Raw genomic sequence first — 16,919 nt, 5'->3', positions numbered from 1 at the left:
AGGGCTAGAAGATGTGCCCCATCTGACAGCTAATGGAATTCCCTTCTGCTGAAGATTCCTCTCACACCTTCTTCATCTCACCTCAGGCTCCGGCAAAGCTGGTATATACAGATGTAGGGTGAGGAGTACTTGGGCTAGCCCACATGGATACCTTTTACATGAATAACCAGAAATAGTGAAAGGCACGGTAGGGAGAGAAAATCAGCAAAGAAAAGGGAGCTATGAGCAGGATGTTTATCTCAGCAAAGACTAAGCCTTGGCCTACATCATGGGTGACTCTGGAGTGTTAATTTCCCAGAGTTGACCCACTTGAGGCAAGAGCACTGGCCTTCTATTTGTCAGCATCACTGAGAGCCAAAGTCACTGGGAAGGGACTTGGTCTAACCTCACCAATAATGGCTACTCTTCAATGTCAACCTGGTTGGATTAATAAGCACCAAGGGCACTAATGAGGCACAGTGTTTGGCACGTCCAAGAGAATGTTTATAGTTGGGGAGCCGACCTACCCTGAATATAGGCAGTTCTACCTTTATGAGCTGGAAGGGGGAAAAAGTCAGCTGCTCTCCAGAATTATTCTTTCTCTGTTTCCTATTCCACTGAGACCTGAGCAAGCAGCTGCCGCTAGAGAGCTGCCTCCGCCATGCCTTCCTCACCACAATGGACTGCATTTTGCCCACCCCACCCCCAAATGTGAGCCAAAATAAGCTTCTCCTTCCTTAACTACTTTATATCACCAAATTACCCTCAGTGCAAACAGTTGCAGTTAGCCAAGGGCATGTGTCTGCAGAAGGTTGTAAGTAAAGGCCCCTGGCTATAGCAACACATCATTAAGGGAAGAAAACTGGGGGCCCAATCAGCGGACATCACATGAATCACCAGCCGCATCTACTGCAAATGGCTCTACCCAGACCCCAAGACCTAGAACACACAGGATGGAGAGCCGCTTGCATGCCCTGTGTTCACATGAGCTGTTTGCATTTTCAACTCAGTACCTGCTTCTCTGAGCCTGTCCGACTGCTGCTCCAGCATGGTGATGCTTTCACCCTGGAGACCATCTGAGAAAACAAGCATGACCTACAGAAAGAGAGATTAAAACGGGATGGCAGAAAGCCAGTGGTACAACTGGGCAAAGAAAAACAGATTCAGGATGAGGAATCGGGGGGAGGCTGCAGTGCCGTGTACCTGGGCCCTGGATGCGGATTTCTCTTCAAACACATCCCATAGTGACTGCAGGAACTGTGCGTTCAGATGAGTCGGTCCACGGACGGTGACCTGAAGCAGACTGTCAAGCATCGCTTTCTGGTAGATTTGGAACTTGGCTGGGAACTCTTGGTCACTGTTCACCTTAAAGGCCAGGCTCACCTGCGCCTCTGCACCTGCCCCGCAGCTCACCCCCCTGATGGAGGTGATGTCCTGTAAGATGTCTGGGAGGTGTGCTTCTAGGCGGGGATGCCCCTGGAACAAAGCCTGGCCCCCATGGTGAGTGGAAATGTCGAAGCCGACCACCACATCCACAAAGCAATCTGCAGACCAAAGAAATAAGGCCAGATTAACCATCAAGCGGGAGCATGGGTGGAAGGCATGGCGAGGGGCAAGGATTCTGCCACGCTCCAGAGCTGGAGGTCAGGGGTGTCTAGTACCCAGACTATGTTCGAAAATGAAGGTACTGGCTATTCCGCCCATATAGAACACCTTTCCTGACCCCTTTCCTATGTAACAAGTTCCAGGAGTTATCTGAGGGTCAAAACCATGCCTTAGGCTTGGAGCTAGCAGCTCTGTTATGTGTGGGTGAATTTTCCTGCTTTTAATGATGTCATATTCTGATGCATATGATCATAACCCGTTAAGCATTTGAACTGTCCTGGAGATCGTTCACTTTCTAGCAGTCTTAAGTGCAAAGTTTTGCAAAGGCCAGGTGGATAACGCAGATAAGTCAAGTGGCCAGGGAGTGAAGACCACCATCTGGAAAAGATGTGCCTGTCAGCTGCCAGCACCAGAGAAGAGCTGGAAAAATGGGGCCTCATATAGTTAGATCCATCCTTTTTTTTTTTTTTTTAAGAAAAGCAAAGTCTTCAGTTTGTAAGCACTGCCAACTAGTTGAACAAGTTACCCCAGCTAGACAGAATGGGCAAATCGCGTGTTGGGTCCCCTCCAACTCTTGCCAGTTGCTCCTTCTCAGACTAGGGGGACAATGATTCGTGGGCACTGTAGCACTACTCCAGAGTTAGAGCTCGGGCTTTCTAATTCCAGACTCCGGGCCCTTCCTTCCTGTGGCACTTGCCGCCACACAAGTGCCCAAACATAGGGAGGCAGTAGCCTCCAGCATCATAGCTCTGGAGACACCAGTAGGGAGGATTACTGCCCAAGCACAAATTCCACACAGTGAGGAACGCCTGCCGCCATGTTGTCTTCCCACCTCCCATCCCCAGAAACACAGAAGCTGAGTTTCCCTGTGGCTACTGCCAGCTGCAGCTGAGTGGTGCCTTCCCTGTGGGCGTGTCACTATTCCACAGTTGGCTGACCTCACACCTTGCAAAGCTGATTCCTCCACTATATCTAAGAGGACTTGTCAGCTACTTATATTTGTGGATTAAATAATCTATAAAGACAACTATAATTTTTACTATGTGACAACTAGGTAGTTGTTGCTCTCAAAAACAAAAGAAAACACAACTAGACAGATGGCTCAGTAATTAAGAGCATTTGTTGCTCTCACAGAGGACCCAGGTACCATTTCCAGCACCCACATGCTGACTCAGAACCATTTGCAACTCCAGTTCCCGGGGATCTGACATGCTCTTCTGACCTTTGTGGGTACTTCAGCCATAAGGTACACACCCACACATGCAGACAAGTTCCAGGGGATCCGGTTCCCTTTTCTAGACTCTAAGGTCACTGTATGTATGTGGTCCACAGACATACATGCAGGCAAAACACCCACAAACAAGAGTTTTTAAAAGTTAAAAAAAAAATTAACGCCATTCTACACATACACAGAAATGTACACCACACACACACACACACACACACACACACACACACACACACACATACTGAGTCCTTTACTAGTTTAACAATATTAAAACCATCAAATTTCAATAGTGAATGCTCATTTTCCTCACATCATACTGGATGAAGGACATTTTTCCTTCCAATTACAGGAGATGGAGTTCCAGGTGTGAAAGGAGCATAAACTCTGGACGGTAGTGAGGGGACAGGGGCACCTACAGGACACAGCCCGACACTATCCCCTTATGCGTTAATCCTAATCCTGTCACTGAGGAAGGCTCACTAATTGCAAGCTTCCAGGGAGAGGCGGCCGTTGACGTCTCTCCTCGTACACATTGCTCTGAGTGGATTCCACAGGGGCTAGCCCCTAACGCAACCTTGGGAACATAGAGGTACAGGGAGCCGCCATCAAATAAAACCAAACATCAGTAAGATACTCACTGGCCTTCCCACAGCTCTGGCAGATTTCACGGACCATTCTTTTCTTCACTTCCACATTCTTTAGTTTATTAAAGTCTTGGAAAGTAATTATTTTTTCTGAATTGCCTGTGATGGGCAAAAGTTGTTCCTTATAAACATCTCCTATGCCCAAAGCCAGGACACAAATGCCAAGGTCTTTCAGGACTTTGGCTGCAGCTGCCACATTGTATCGAGGATAACCAGAAACGATGACAACCAAAGTCTGAGGAACACCAGCGTTTCTTCGCCCACCGACAGATGGATCAAACATGTATCTCACGTGCCTAAGGGCAAAGTCAATCCGTGGAAACCCCTTGCTTCTGGCTACAGCTTGGATCTGCGACTTCCATTGAGTCTTGTTCAGAGAGCTTTCCAACTCAATAATTTCCTGATACCGGCTCCCATATTGAGCCATCCCAACTTTCATTCTTTGAGATTGAATGTCAAAATTATCAATTAAGTCTGACAAGAAAGTTGTCATGGTAACAAACTCTGAATCAGACACCATGTCAGAGCCATCACAGAGGAAAATCACATCAGCTTCCTGAAGGCTACAGGCTGGAACAAAAAAGGGGGGGGGGAGAATAAATTATTTTCCTCTAGCATCATTCTAAATTGTTCCTTTACTGGGATACTTAAATTGCTTTGCTAAATACTTAAATTGTTGTGCATTAGCAGCAAATTGAGATGAATTAACAGAAGAGAGACTCACTGATTGAACCTCGAAGAGAAGGGAAAAATAGCAGGAAAGGGTAGGATAATAGACGTTTTTCAAAGTGTAATTATATTTGCATGAGTTATTGGAAAAGATATACTGCAGGCTATTCAGAAAGGAAGTAGGTAATTTGCATAGATTGAATATTCTCATGAAGAGATCCTTCACAAGCCTGGAAGTCTCTGCAACGTCTGCAGATCACAACAGTCTAGATAGCAATCTCACTGCATATTATGGAAACCCCTGTTGTTACTGACGCTGCCCATTTACACGTACCTCTAAAAGTATCATTTCTTAAACACTCTGGGCATGCAGTAACATAGTAAATAGTCCCAGCCAGCTTATGACACATAGAAATGGAACTCAGAGTTGGGTAAATTTGAAAGAACACATAATTACTGTGAAGGAAGAAATGTATCTGGACTTCTGGAAACTTAAATAAACTCTGGTTTTCTACTGCAATTTTTTTATGTCATGACCTCAATATTAAAAGTGCGGGGGACAAATGTGTGTTGTTCATAAACAGAGTACATGGCCATCTTCCTGAAGCTCAATGTGAAATATAATTTAAAAAAAAACCGATGGATAACTTTCTCCCAGGTCCAGCTAGACCCCCTGGCTCAGATAGGGACAGCAGACAAGTCATCACAAATGGTGACCGTTGGTAGCCCAGTGTCTCATAATTCCTTGTAAAGCAGAGGGACAGACACAGAGCTGGGCTGTCCAGACAGGCCATCAAGGAAGACAGAACTCCCTGCGGTTAGTGGAGCCACCAGCTGTCAGCTCCTTAAGGCTCAACCTCCTTACAGAGCTGCGGTGCCAATGACATGCCTTTCCCAGGGCAGTCCACACCCACTTCTCACCCCATCCTTGCCATCTTAGAGTGATGCCAGGCAGCTGTCTTGGGAAGTGCTTGCTCTAGAGCTACCAGCTTCACTGGACAGGCATCACTGGCTGGCTTCTGCCTACCTTGCCTTCCTTCTTATTTCACAAGTGTGGCTCCTTAAAACATCATGTACCCCAAACTCCAACTCAGCATTCGCTTCCGAAAGACAACATAGGAGATGAGAGAAAGTAGAACCCATATTACTAAGACAAGACCTGTCTTAGAGATAGACTAGATTCGGTGGGAACCCAACAATGAACAAGAGGCCAAGGAACTCACAGTCTTTTGATTGATACAGATGAGACAACAGCAAGATAGGCACTAAGTGCTAACACCAAGAGAAAGAGATGATGTCAGAGTCTGGGAGCATGGAGCACGTAAAAGCTTAAACCTGCGAGCTATATTAGATGCAGGCAAGCAATAGGCTGGGTGTTCATAGTGGGTAGAATGCTGTGCCCAAAGGTGAGGGGATATTTCAGAATAAGGAAGACATGAAAAGGGCAGGGGTACCGGATGAGACGGGAGAAGTGCATAACAGCCGGATAGACTTAGAACGCTTCCAAAACACTGTAGACAGTGGTGTGACATAATCCAGCATGTGTAAGATGCACCATACATTATTGAGAGCACCCTGCATGGCAACAGAACAGATGGGGTGATACATACACCCAGGCACACACATACATGGATAGGTACACACGCATATACCACACACCCAAAAGCTCAGACACCATCAGGGAACAAGGGGTGGAAAGATTGTTAGAGCCGGAGGTCAAAGAGGACCAGATAAGACAGTGTCCTCAGGACATGACAGGGCAGTAGCTGTGATTGCATCACGAGTCTTGCATGGGATCAAGCAGCCAACATTCTATCATGGAGATGGGAGGGGATCACGAGTCTCCACCCCTAATGGAGGAGCTATTTGCAGTGGGTAGCTTCTGGGGGAGGTAGAGTCAGGTTGTTTGTTTGTTTGTTTGTTTAAGGATGTAGCTCCAATAGCCGGTCCCACATCTATGAGTATTTGGGCAACCCAAACTGGAAAAGAAGACCTGAAACTGGGGGGACTGGAGAGGTGAGGAGGGGGGAGAGGCCTGGGAGGAAGAGGAGTGGGTGTGAATATGCTCAAAGCACATCATAAAACAGTTCCCAAAGAACAAAATGTCAAGCAAGAGTCACAGCGGCTTACTCTCTTGCGAATTACTGCACAGAGTCTCCTGCAGAAGCGTGTAAGTCTCTCTCAGTTTGTCAAAATTGTCCACGTGGATAGCATTTTGTTTATTCCCTGCCATGGTCTCCAGTTCATCTCGGTTGGCGTCTCCCACACCTACAGCAAAGATGGTGATGCCTCTGTCCCTCAGTTCTCGAGCCGTGTCGTTGAGTTTATCTCGGTCGTGAGACACGCCATCCGTGATGACGATCATCAGCTGCCCCACGTTTTGCCTCAGGCGGCTGCCGTGCTCCTCTGTGAACAGGATGTTGGAGTGCTGGAGAGCCTTGGCAGTGTAGGTGCTCCCTGAGGTGCTCCTGGGCCTCCTCAGGTGGTCAACGATGGCCGATTTGCTGGAGTATGTGTTAAGATAGAAAAGGATCTCGGGGTCGTTGGAGTATTTGAGAGCTCCAAACTGAACTCGGTCCCTGCCAACATCTGCCTTCTTCACCAAGTGGATGGTGAGGTTAATCATGCTTTCTTGCTGCTGTGGACCTATGCTGCCCGAATGATCCAGCACAAACACAATGTCTAAGACGTCGATCCTCTTACAATCTGAAAAAAATAAAATTAAAATAAACAACAGTCATTCACAAACTCCACCATGCATCCTATATACACTGAGGGAAAGCAGTCAACTTTGGCCGGGAGCATTTTAGACACATGACTCCCGTTCCCCCATCACCCATGACTCGCTTAGTCACATGCACAGGTGTGTGCAGGTGGAGGCCAAAATTCAACCTCGGCTTTCATCCCTCAGAGCACCGTCTACCTTGGTTCTGAAACAAGGTCCTTCACTGGCCTGGAGCTAGACTAGCTGGCCACCACGCCCCAAGGCCCTGCCTGCGTCTACCTCTTCAGCACTGAGATTCCAGGCACATATTAAAAGCTGGCTTTTTCAAATGGGTGCTGGGAATCCAACTCAGACCTTCATAGTTTTGTGGCAAGAACTTTGTCAATTGAGCAATCTCCCCAGGCCCCTGTCTCTCACGTCGTTCTTCAAGGCGGTTGCTGTCATTTTACGGAGAAAGAAACCGCAGCTCAGGGAAGGTCCCTTACGTAAGCGGCTTCAAGGCCGGGGAAGGGGGCGGGGCTTGTACCACACCATTCTGTTCTGCTGCCTCCGAGACCCAGTGGTGCCTTTGCCAATCAGCTTTGAGCAGAAAAGCAACGTCAGAAGCCAAGTCGAGGACAATACAAACGGAGTCATGCTAGGCTTTGCAAAAACAGCCTGCTCTCTTGCCGGGGTCACGATCCCATTGGAGAGGATGGGGATCGTATCCCACTCTCTCCGGCCTTGGCTGTCTTCAGTGATCCCAATGCACCAACCTCCCCACGTGTACCACGGACCTCCCCGATTGTCTGTGCTCCATCCTGGCCTCCAGAACCCAAGCTCAGGGAAGGAACGGACTCTAGTGGGAGGGAGGGGCAGGAATGAACGTTCTTGTCTCTGCTTCCCTGGTCCTAAACCCTCTTGCACTTTCAAAGCTAACAGATCATTCTCTGGTGGTCTTCAAAGTCTAGACTCTGATCATGTTCCCTGCCCCCCCTTCATTGATAACCTAGACATTTGTCCTCCAGTGTCCCCTCTGTCCTTCACTTCCCGCCAGCCTGTTTTTACCTCCAGTCTGTATTTCAGTCAGCGAGGCTCTCAAGTTTTCAAGTCCCAGACACTTGTAGTGAGCTAAGGCCGTCCCTGTGAAAGCCTGGGGCAGTGGCTTTACCGAGACTTGGCGACTGGGCATGATGTGAAAAGCATTTATGAGTTGGTTACTAAACAAGGCAGCTGAAGTTTCACTGTGTGCTCTAGACAGCGCTCTCCCAACATTAGTTTTTCTCAAAATGAAGAGTATAAAGTTGAAATTCTGGGCCTTTTGTACATTTCTCAATACTAGCAAGAGCCTGGGCATCAGGAAGAGGCTGGGTTGTTATTGGACAGTCCTGAGAGAGCACTTGACCCTCAGTTTGCAGTGAGGTGTTTCTTGTTAATATTCTAAAAATTCTAAACATGTGTCATCGAAGGATGAAGCCTAATGAATATTTCAGTGTTGCCAGGAGAACATACAACAAACTTCTGATGTTTTCATTTGCTCTCTTAGCTGGTTCCAAAATGGATAACAGCTCATGACAGACTTTAGAATGTGCATCTTCAGCCCTCGTGCTGGTTGATAGCAAGTTCTAGCTCAAGAGAGGTTAAAGGGGATAGGATCTGGGCTTGGATGCAGCTCAGTGGTAGAGCTCCTGCCTCGCATCTGTGAGGCCTGGGCTCAGTTCCCAGCACTGAAAGAAGGTATTGGCTCAAAATGAAGATTAAGCAATACTTTTTAAAAGGCATTATGATTGATGAGATAAAAGTGGTAAGCTCAAGCAATCAGGGAGAAAGTCAAGTGATAAAATTTCACAAATCACAGTACACGAGCAGACAAATGCCTAGATGCCAGAAGTTAAGAAGAATGCAAGTCAATAGAAATGCACACTGCCTATTTCAAATATGACCAATGTTTTTGGTAGATGGGGAACTGTCTATGCTGCCATTTAATATAGCTACAAGGAAGACACATTTATGCATACGATTACATCCTGCCCTAGATGATTTTATAGATACATGAAATCGTGTGTGTGTGTGTGTGTGTGTGTGTGTGTGTGTGTGTGTGTGTATGTATGTATGTATGTATAACAAAAAGTAGAAGTAAAAATATTTAGGAAAACAAAAGGGATTAATGGGAGGGAATCAAGAAAGGAGGAGCAGGGAGGGTAATATGAGAGAATATGCTTAACACTATGTATTTTTTTTAATAAATGCACTCTTTAAAAACAGATTTAAGGAAGCTGGAACAGTTGCTCAGATTGCTCGTTCAGGGGACTCAGGTTCAATTTCCAGCACCCACATAGCAGCTCACAACCATCTGCAACTCCAGCTGCAGAAAATGCCCTTGTCTGACCTCTGTGGGCACTGAGTATATGTGGCACACAGACACACAATGCAGGCAAAAGAGCCTCAGATGTACAAAAGTATAGATAAGACCCAAAACATAAAACACTGACATCTTGAAAGTGGCTGAGACCAGAGTGTAGCCCTCTTAGTGCATGTTCGGTCAGCATCTCACCTCCTGGAGTCTTGAAGGGAGACGGGGGGGGGGGGGGGGGGGGGGGGTTAGGCGGGGTGAGGGGTGGGGTGGGGGGACACTTACCATGCAGGGCACACACACGAAATATGAGTTTACTCTCTATGGCCTTCAGATGATCAAAGTTCTCGACATGGAAAACTAGGCTGCCGTCCCCACTGATCTCCTCCAGCTCGGTCCTATTGGCACCATACACGCCCACAGAGAAGATGGTGACACTTTTGTTCCTGAGAGCCATGGCAGGACCCGCCACCTCATCCTGGGCTTTGCCATCTGTGAGGAGGATGAGAAACTTTCTGACCTGGGGGCGGCCCCCTTTGGAAAGGTCGAAGTATTCATTTACAAAGGTTAGTGCGCTTCCGGTAAAGGTATTTCTATTGATGGGTGCCATGTCATCTATCGCAGCGTAAATCTCTCCGTGTGTGGCATATTTATTCAGCTGGAATTCCTCCCTGTTATAATCGCTGAACTGAACAACACCGACTTGGGTTCCTTGGACACCAATTTGCATCTTCCCCACCAGGTTTTTCATGAAAGCTTTCATTGTCTCAAAATTTGCATGCCCTATGCTTCCAGAACTGTCCACCAAAAACATGATGTCCACCTTCATGTCTTCACAGCCTGTGTGGTAGGAAAAGATCAGAAATCGGCGTGACCCTCAGACACAAGAAAGCAGTAAGCAATAACAAATGCACTTATGAGAAAATGCTCAAAATCAGCTCAGGGAATTGCTTGAATTGTTTATTTTGAAATGTTTATTTGGTAAAAGAAGCTTGACAAGAACCCTGCATCAGAAATTCGTAAGAGAGCAACAAGCAACCACGTTCACTGACCGTGAGCTTGAAGAGCTTCCCTCAGAGTGCGGTAGCCCACCACACAGACGCACCGCCCGTTCCCTCAGCACCGCCCTGAGGCGTGTTCCCGTTCTCTGGTCCCTCAGGCTTAGGCTCCTTGGCAAACCTGAGTTCCACTCACTATTTCGGACTCCTTTCCTATTCTGTGACTAGATACCTGAACTACAAGCGTGCAAGTCTCCTCACATGAGCCTAGAACTCTCCCTCTAACGAAGCCTCTAAAGTACGCTTTGAAGGTGCTTCCTTGGGCCCTCCTTTTGCTGGAAACGCTGGGAACTATTCCTTCCCATCATCCTGCTTATGGACCCCAACTGTATGTGACAACTGTGTCACTGTTGGCAACAGGGGACTGAGGAACGTGAATCCATGGTGTGGCATTCTGCCCACAGCACCACTCACTTGCTTGTGTGCTTTTCTTCCCAGTGGCTCAGAAAGAAGAAGAAGAAGAAGAAGAAGAAGAAGAAGAAGAAGAAGAAGAAGAAGAAGAAGAAGAAGAGGAAGAGGAAGAAGAAAAAGAAGAAGAAATATTTTGTACTCTTCAGTGAAACCAGCCACTTTCTGCAACACCCGACTTTGTTGGGGGTTTGTTTGTTTGTTTTTTGTTTCTTCTTTACAGGACTAAGGCTCAAACGCAGGGCTCATCCGCTCTAGACAAATGTTCTACCGCTAAGCTACCTTCCCACCCACACGTGACTGTTATGCCTCCCTCCCTGCGTCTCGTTGCGTTTTCCTTACCTTTTTCAGAGCAAATGCTGTGAACGATTTCATTTTTTATGTTCTTTAGAGAATCAAAATTCTGCCCAAAGCTAACCCGTTCGTCTTCCCCAGCGATTTGTTGCAGTTGTGTTTTGTTCGCCTCGCCAATCCCAACTGCGTGAATAGTGACACGTTCGGCCCTCAGCCTGTTGGCAGGTTCTAGGACGCTGTCTTCCGACTTCCCATCAGTCAGTACAATGAGGTAACAGGGAGCACCATCTCTCCTCTCTGACTTCCCCTTCTTTATTATCGGCCGTATGAAATCCAGGGCTTCCCCCGTGAATGTACGACCTTTGAGTTGCTTGATGTTAAAAACAGCCTTCTTCAAATCAATGCCATCCACGTAGCGAGAGATGGGAAACTCCACTTCAATCTTATCTGAATACTGCACGACTCCAACTCGGACTTTGTGGGGACCAATGGGGAACATGTCTATCACAGATGACATAAATATCTGGATTTGCTCAAACTCTTTCTTTTTTATGCTGGACGAGCCATCGATGAGGAAATAGATATCAGCCTCCTTGGTATCCACACAGCCTGAAAAGGAAACACACATGCAACGTGGGCAGTGCACGCTCTTTCAAGCAAGGAACATCTTGACGGAGCTTTGTCACAGGCTTTGTGAGGGAACGTGAGCTTGGTCAGGATCTAAAGAACAGGGGCTCAGAACCAGGCAGTGATGGCGCACACACCTTTAATCCCAGCACTCAGGAGGCAGAGGCATTGCAGATCTCTGAGTTCAAGGCCAGCCTTGTCTACAGAGTGAGTTCCAAAACAGCTAGGGCTAGGCAGAGAAATTCTGCCTCAAAAACAAAACAAAACAAAAACAAACAGGAAGGAACATAAAAAGGAAAGGAAAGGAAAAGAAAATATGGCCTCTGTGTTGGAGTCTGAACCTTTCTGTCCATTTTATTTATTTATTTTTTCTGTCCATTTTAACCTTTGATCAGTATCACCTGATCTTGGGAAAACACTGAAGCACAGCAAGGCACAGCGGTTTGTCTATGATCACACAGCCAGTAAATGAGGAGTAATAACTAGACTCCCCAGGCCTCCAGCCTGTAAGTAAAATCATTTATACTAACTTCACAGTGGCCTCTTTAGAGTCTATGTCTTATTGGCTTCTCTGGAAACAGCTTGAGATCAGAACCATCCATTCTGGGTGCTTTTGTTTTGCTTTGTTTTGAGGCAGAGTCTTTACGTAGCCCAGGCTGGCCCTGAGCTCGTGATGATCCTCTTGCCTCTGCCACCCAGAGGTATGGGTGTTTTGTCTTCATGGGTACCTGTGCACCACATGTGTGTGAAGCCTGTGGAGACCAGAAAGGGGCATCAGATTCTCTGGCACTGGAGTTACAGGTGGCTCAAGCTCTCGTGTGGGTGCCGGGAATCAAACCTGGGTCCTCTAGAGGAGCAGCTAGTGACTGCAATGGCTGAGCCCTCTCTCAAGGCCAAGACTTTCTATCCCTTAAATGTACCCTAGTGCCTTTGCACTAGTCTACCCATGAGATATCTATCATCACAGATAGACCAAGTCAAAGGTCAATATAGAAAATATACTTTCCCGCCAGCTGACAACTATACCCCTTGCCCCCTCTGGCTTTTCAAGAAAGGATTTCTCTGTGTGGCCCCGACTGTCCTGGAACCTGTGTCTGCCTCTCAGGTGCTGGGATTAAAGACACATACCACCACACTTGGTTCTATCACCCTATTTTCATTGTGGCATTTTCCAGAATTGATTTCTTCATGGGCACGCTTACCTGTTTCCTACCACAAAACTGTATCACCTTCAGGCAAGCAGAGATTTGCCTAAGCCTTGTTTCTACCTCCTAGGCCTGGCACATAACAGAAATTCAATTATTTCAAACAAAAGACCCCTCTTTTTTTTTTTTCTCATGTTGCTCACACTAGCCTGGAACTATCTATGTAGCCGAGGATGACCCTGAGCTCCTTACCCTCTCCCTGCTCCACTTCCCAAGTGTTGTGATTATGCTGTTATCTAGTTAATTAAATGAGCCAATCTTTTAAACACAGAGCAAGTTAGCCATTTTAGAATTCTCTTTGTTGGCAGCCTGGGGGGTAACTAATGATTCCTAACACTACTGTAGGCTTTGGGCAACAATTCCTTTTTTTTTTTTTTTTTTAAATTCTGAAAATAAGTCTAATCCAGAGAATTAAAACTATGAAACCAATACACAAACTTTTTGAGGCTGAGATCACAATTACCTGCAAAGCGCAGGTTGGTCTGGGCTTGCAAACCTTGAGAGTAAGCAGAATGACCTGACGCATAACCGAATAATGCGCTCAGGTTTCAACAGAAGAAAGGCAGGAAGGACGCAGTTGCCAGTGATGGTAACGAGGGGGCGTGGATCATAGCAGATCACAGCATCCCTGCACCTCTGCCTTCTCACACGCTAGGCATCACTAGTCACTAGTCACTGTTGCTCTTAATACACAAACTCAGAGCCCAGCCCAGTAAAGCACTGCTGCGTAAGTTCCAGGGCCTGCCTTTGTTCCTCAGCATCCACATTAAGGGAGGGGACGAGGGCAGCACGCCTGTAATCCCAGTGCTGGGGAAGTCAAGTCAGGGAGATCTCTAGGGTTTGTTAGCCAGCCAGGCCAACTGAATCTGAGAGCTCTAGGTATGGGGAGAGACCCAAACTCAAAAACTAAGATGGAAAACAACAGAAGAAGACCCTGACGCTGACCTCTCGTCTCTACATGCAGGTGCACATAGACATGTATGCCCACAGGAACATGTACAAACATGCAAAAAAAAAAGCACCCACTAACTTAAAAATGCTTTAAAATTAAACATAATTAGAGTCAGCAAAATTGTTCAGTGGGAAAAAAAAAAGCTATGGCCGTGCAAGTGTGACACCCTGAATCCAATCCACAGAACCCACAATGGAAGGCAAGAACTGACTCAAGTGTTGTCCCCCCAACCTCTACACATGTGCCACAGCTCACAAACACCTCCTATGCATGCAACAAATACACGTTTAATTAAATAAGATCAAAAGTCATCGCATTTACAGCTCCTTGGCTGGCCAACCCTTGGGCAGCAGCTATAGAACATGCCCACCATTTGACTAGACAGAGATGAATGTGTCCCTTGGCATAAAGCCTCGCAGTTCCGTCAAACATAGAGACAAATAGAGCTAACAGCGTGTAAATTTGGCTTTTAAAATAGAAATGTTCATTTTCAACTGGGTGCCACTAGACCTGCCAGTGGCAAAACTAACTTTCTTGTGTAACGCCGCACCCCTAACAGTCTATTTCGGTTTAGTTTCTATCTTATCGTGTCTAGGAAGAGAAAAGTGTTCCGGTGAGAGGACATGGATGGCCAGTCCCATGGACACTGGCAACTCTCACTGTTACAGCATCTTGAGTTTGGAAAAGGTAAGTGACCCTCAATTTATTAATGTTCTAATTAACAAATTAGCAGAAACAGAAACAAAGAGACAGTATTAAAACACAAGCCAAGCCCAAGGTTACCTGAAGTGGGACTATGTATAATTTTTTCTTCTACATGTCCATCTACACTATATAATATAAAATGTTTTATTCATAATGTGTATGGCTTTATGACATCTTACTGGAGCATGACTTGCACAATATAAAATCAATTCATTGGTAGGTGTATTCCTCAATGGATTTTGGCATATTTATACCTATGCAACATTACTCAAATTCAGTTTTTAAAAATATACTCACAACTCTTAAAAGTCCCCTGACTATATTTGTCTCAAGGCCCACTCCTACCCAGACCCCAGGCAACCATTACCATTAGCCATGTAATAACAAGAGTCTTTTAGACTTACCAGTTTTATCAAGCTCCATTTGTTCTGCGTGGGTAGAAACTTGGGTCCAGATTTCATTGTGGATCTTTTTTAGGAAGTTCCCACTGTATGATTCCAAGTGTCTGTAGGAGCTGTGTGTGGAAATGCTCTGCTTGGGAGGGTACGACACTATGTCTTCTAACTGTGTGCTGTTGGCTCCCTGGACGCTCAGAGCAAACATGGTTACACCCTCCAAGCGAAGGTTCAGCGCAGCATCCCGCACAGCGTCATCTGATGGCCTGTGGGTGACCAGCACAGCGATCTGAGGGACCCCCTGTGCCTTTCTGCTGCCACTGGACTCTGTGAAGCCTTCTCTCCTCATCTGCTCAATGGCAGCCCCCATGTTAGACGCCCCAGTCCGGAGGGCAAGCTTCTGAATTTGCTGCTGGAATTCTGACTGGTTGGTGCTTGCCATCAGGGAAGAGATAGTCTGAGCCCTGTCACTGTAGCTCATCAGTCCAAGTCGCATGCAATTGTCCTTCACGTCCACAGAGCTGGTGATGTTCTCCAGGAAGTTCTGTAGGTCCCTCAGGTTTTGTGTGGTCCCCACTGACTCATCCACCAAGAAGATAACGTCGGCAAGGGAGTCTTTCTGACAGGACACGGGAACAGGAACTGTAGAGATAGAAAAGTTGAGAGGTTAGGAAAAACCACTGGCCTGGAGTGAGGAGGACTTCAAGCATTGCTGAGTCCCTAATAGAAACGGATGGAGTTACCACAGACCCAGATGGAACTGCTTCCTTCGGGGAAACAATACACCAAAATTCTGAATAAGTCTGGCAAGGTCATTGAATTCAGAGGTTCCATGTGTATTTTCTTCTATACGAAGCAATTTTCCTGCTACATGCTTGCAGCCACCACTGCCACAGTCACCTCTGTTACCATCCCTATAATAACCACCAGCACTCTTCCCGCTGCCAATGTGACCACAGTCACCAGTACGGTCACCATCATGACCAACAAATGAAACTCAGCTTCATTACCAGTGTTACCACCATGACCAGGAATGACTACCTCCACCATGGTCACCACATCCGCCTTTCACCAGCAATGTGACCGTCACGGCTGCCACCACCTTCATCGCTACTACCCTCACAGGCATATGTTGACAGACATATTTCTGACTTCAACAAGCTCACACTCCATAGCCAAATTCTACTCTTTCAAGTAGTGACGGCTGCTACAAAGCAGGTGGCTTGACTGGCTCTCCTGGTGGTGCGGTTAGGGAAGAGACTCCAACCTCTGTGAGACAGGAAGTCGGGGCAGGCCTCTCTGAAAGGATCACATTTGGAAGGAATGTGAAGGTAGGCCTCAATTGTAGGAAGTTGGCAAGAAAGAGTAATTTCGGGGGGAAAGGAGAGCAAAAAGTGGGCACAAATAAGAAATACGTAAGTGGCTAGAAACAGTGGATGAAGGGAAACAACAGTGATGAGGTAAGAGGGAAGCAGGCCCAGAGCACCTGGGAGTCACATGAGCCATTTTAAATTTCTTAAGCATCACTCCAGGCACTGAAGGGACCATGAACTCAAGAGATACAACAAACAACCACTCTGGTCCAGGAATGAGACAGGAAGACGACAGCAGTAAGACAGAGCAACAAGACCAGCTCTGACACACGACGAGAGGCCGCAGATAATTTGGACTTAATGATTGGACACAAAAGAAGAAACAAGGATAAACTGCTGGGTCCGGGGCTCGCCCATCCGAGTGGGTGCTGGCTGTGTGTCCTTCCGAGACGGCGGGAAGAGCGAGTTATAGGTCGGATCCAGGAGCACCTCCGTCTCAGACATGCTAGATCTCACATAGCACTGAGCATCCAAAAGGAAACATCACACGAGCAGCTGTCTGCAAGAATCCAGAGTCTAAGGTAAAGGACACCATGTTGGCGGCAAGCACATGCTCCAAACACGGATGGGTCAATCGTGCCCATGCAAAGCAGAGCCGAAAGTCAGGGTTAATCTTGCCTAGATCTGCGCATTAGCTTCTCTGACCCCAGGGAACAGGAAACGTGGCTTGCTTATCTCTACCGCTCTAATGCTGGGCACCTGGTTGTGAGAACAAGAATA

The 16,919-nt window shown here is 46.9% G+C and overlaps 1 protein-coding gene across 1 annotated transcript in view; it reads right to left on the bottom strand.

Annotated features, from left to right (window-relative positions):
- The window catches only part of COL6A5 (collagen type VI alpha 5 chain), a 97,759-nt gene that overhangs the window by 67,628 nt on the left and 13,212 nt on the right, over positions 1–16,919 (bottom strand). Inside the window, exons 4-10 of the mRNA XM_084751670.1 lie at positions 14,836–15,468; positions 10,991–11,551; positions 9,468–10,022; positions 6,256–6,831; positions 3,451–4,026; positions 1,183–1,523; positions 993–1,074 (exon numbers count right to left, since the gene is read on the bottom strand). Coding sequence (XP_084607796.1) covers positions 993–1,074; positions 1,183–1,523; positions 3,451–4,026; positions 6,256–6,831; positions 9,468–10,022; positions 10,991–11,551; positions 14,836–15,468 — 3,324 coding nt within the window. The remainder of the gene's footprint in view (positions 1–992; positions 1,075–1,182; positions 1,524–3,450; positions 4,027–6,255; positions 6,832–9,467; positions 10,023–10,990; positions 11,552–14,835; positions 15,469–16,919) is intronic.

Source organism: Acomys minous (assembly GCF_964271855.1).
Source record: "Acomys minous genome assembly, chromosome: 13".
NCBI classification, from domain to species: Eukaryota; Metazoa; Chordata; class Mammalia; order Rodentia; family Muridae; genus Acomys; species Acomys minous.
The sequence above is the reverse complement of the archived record's forward strand: the minus strand, read 5'-3'. Positions and strand labels throughout refer to the sequence as shown.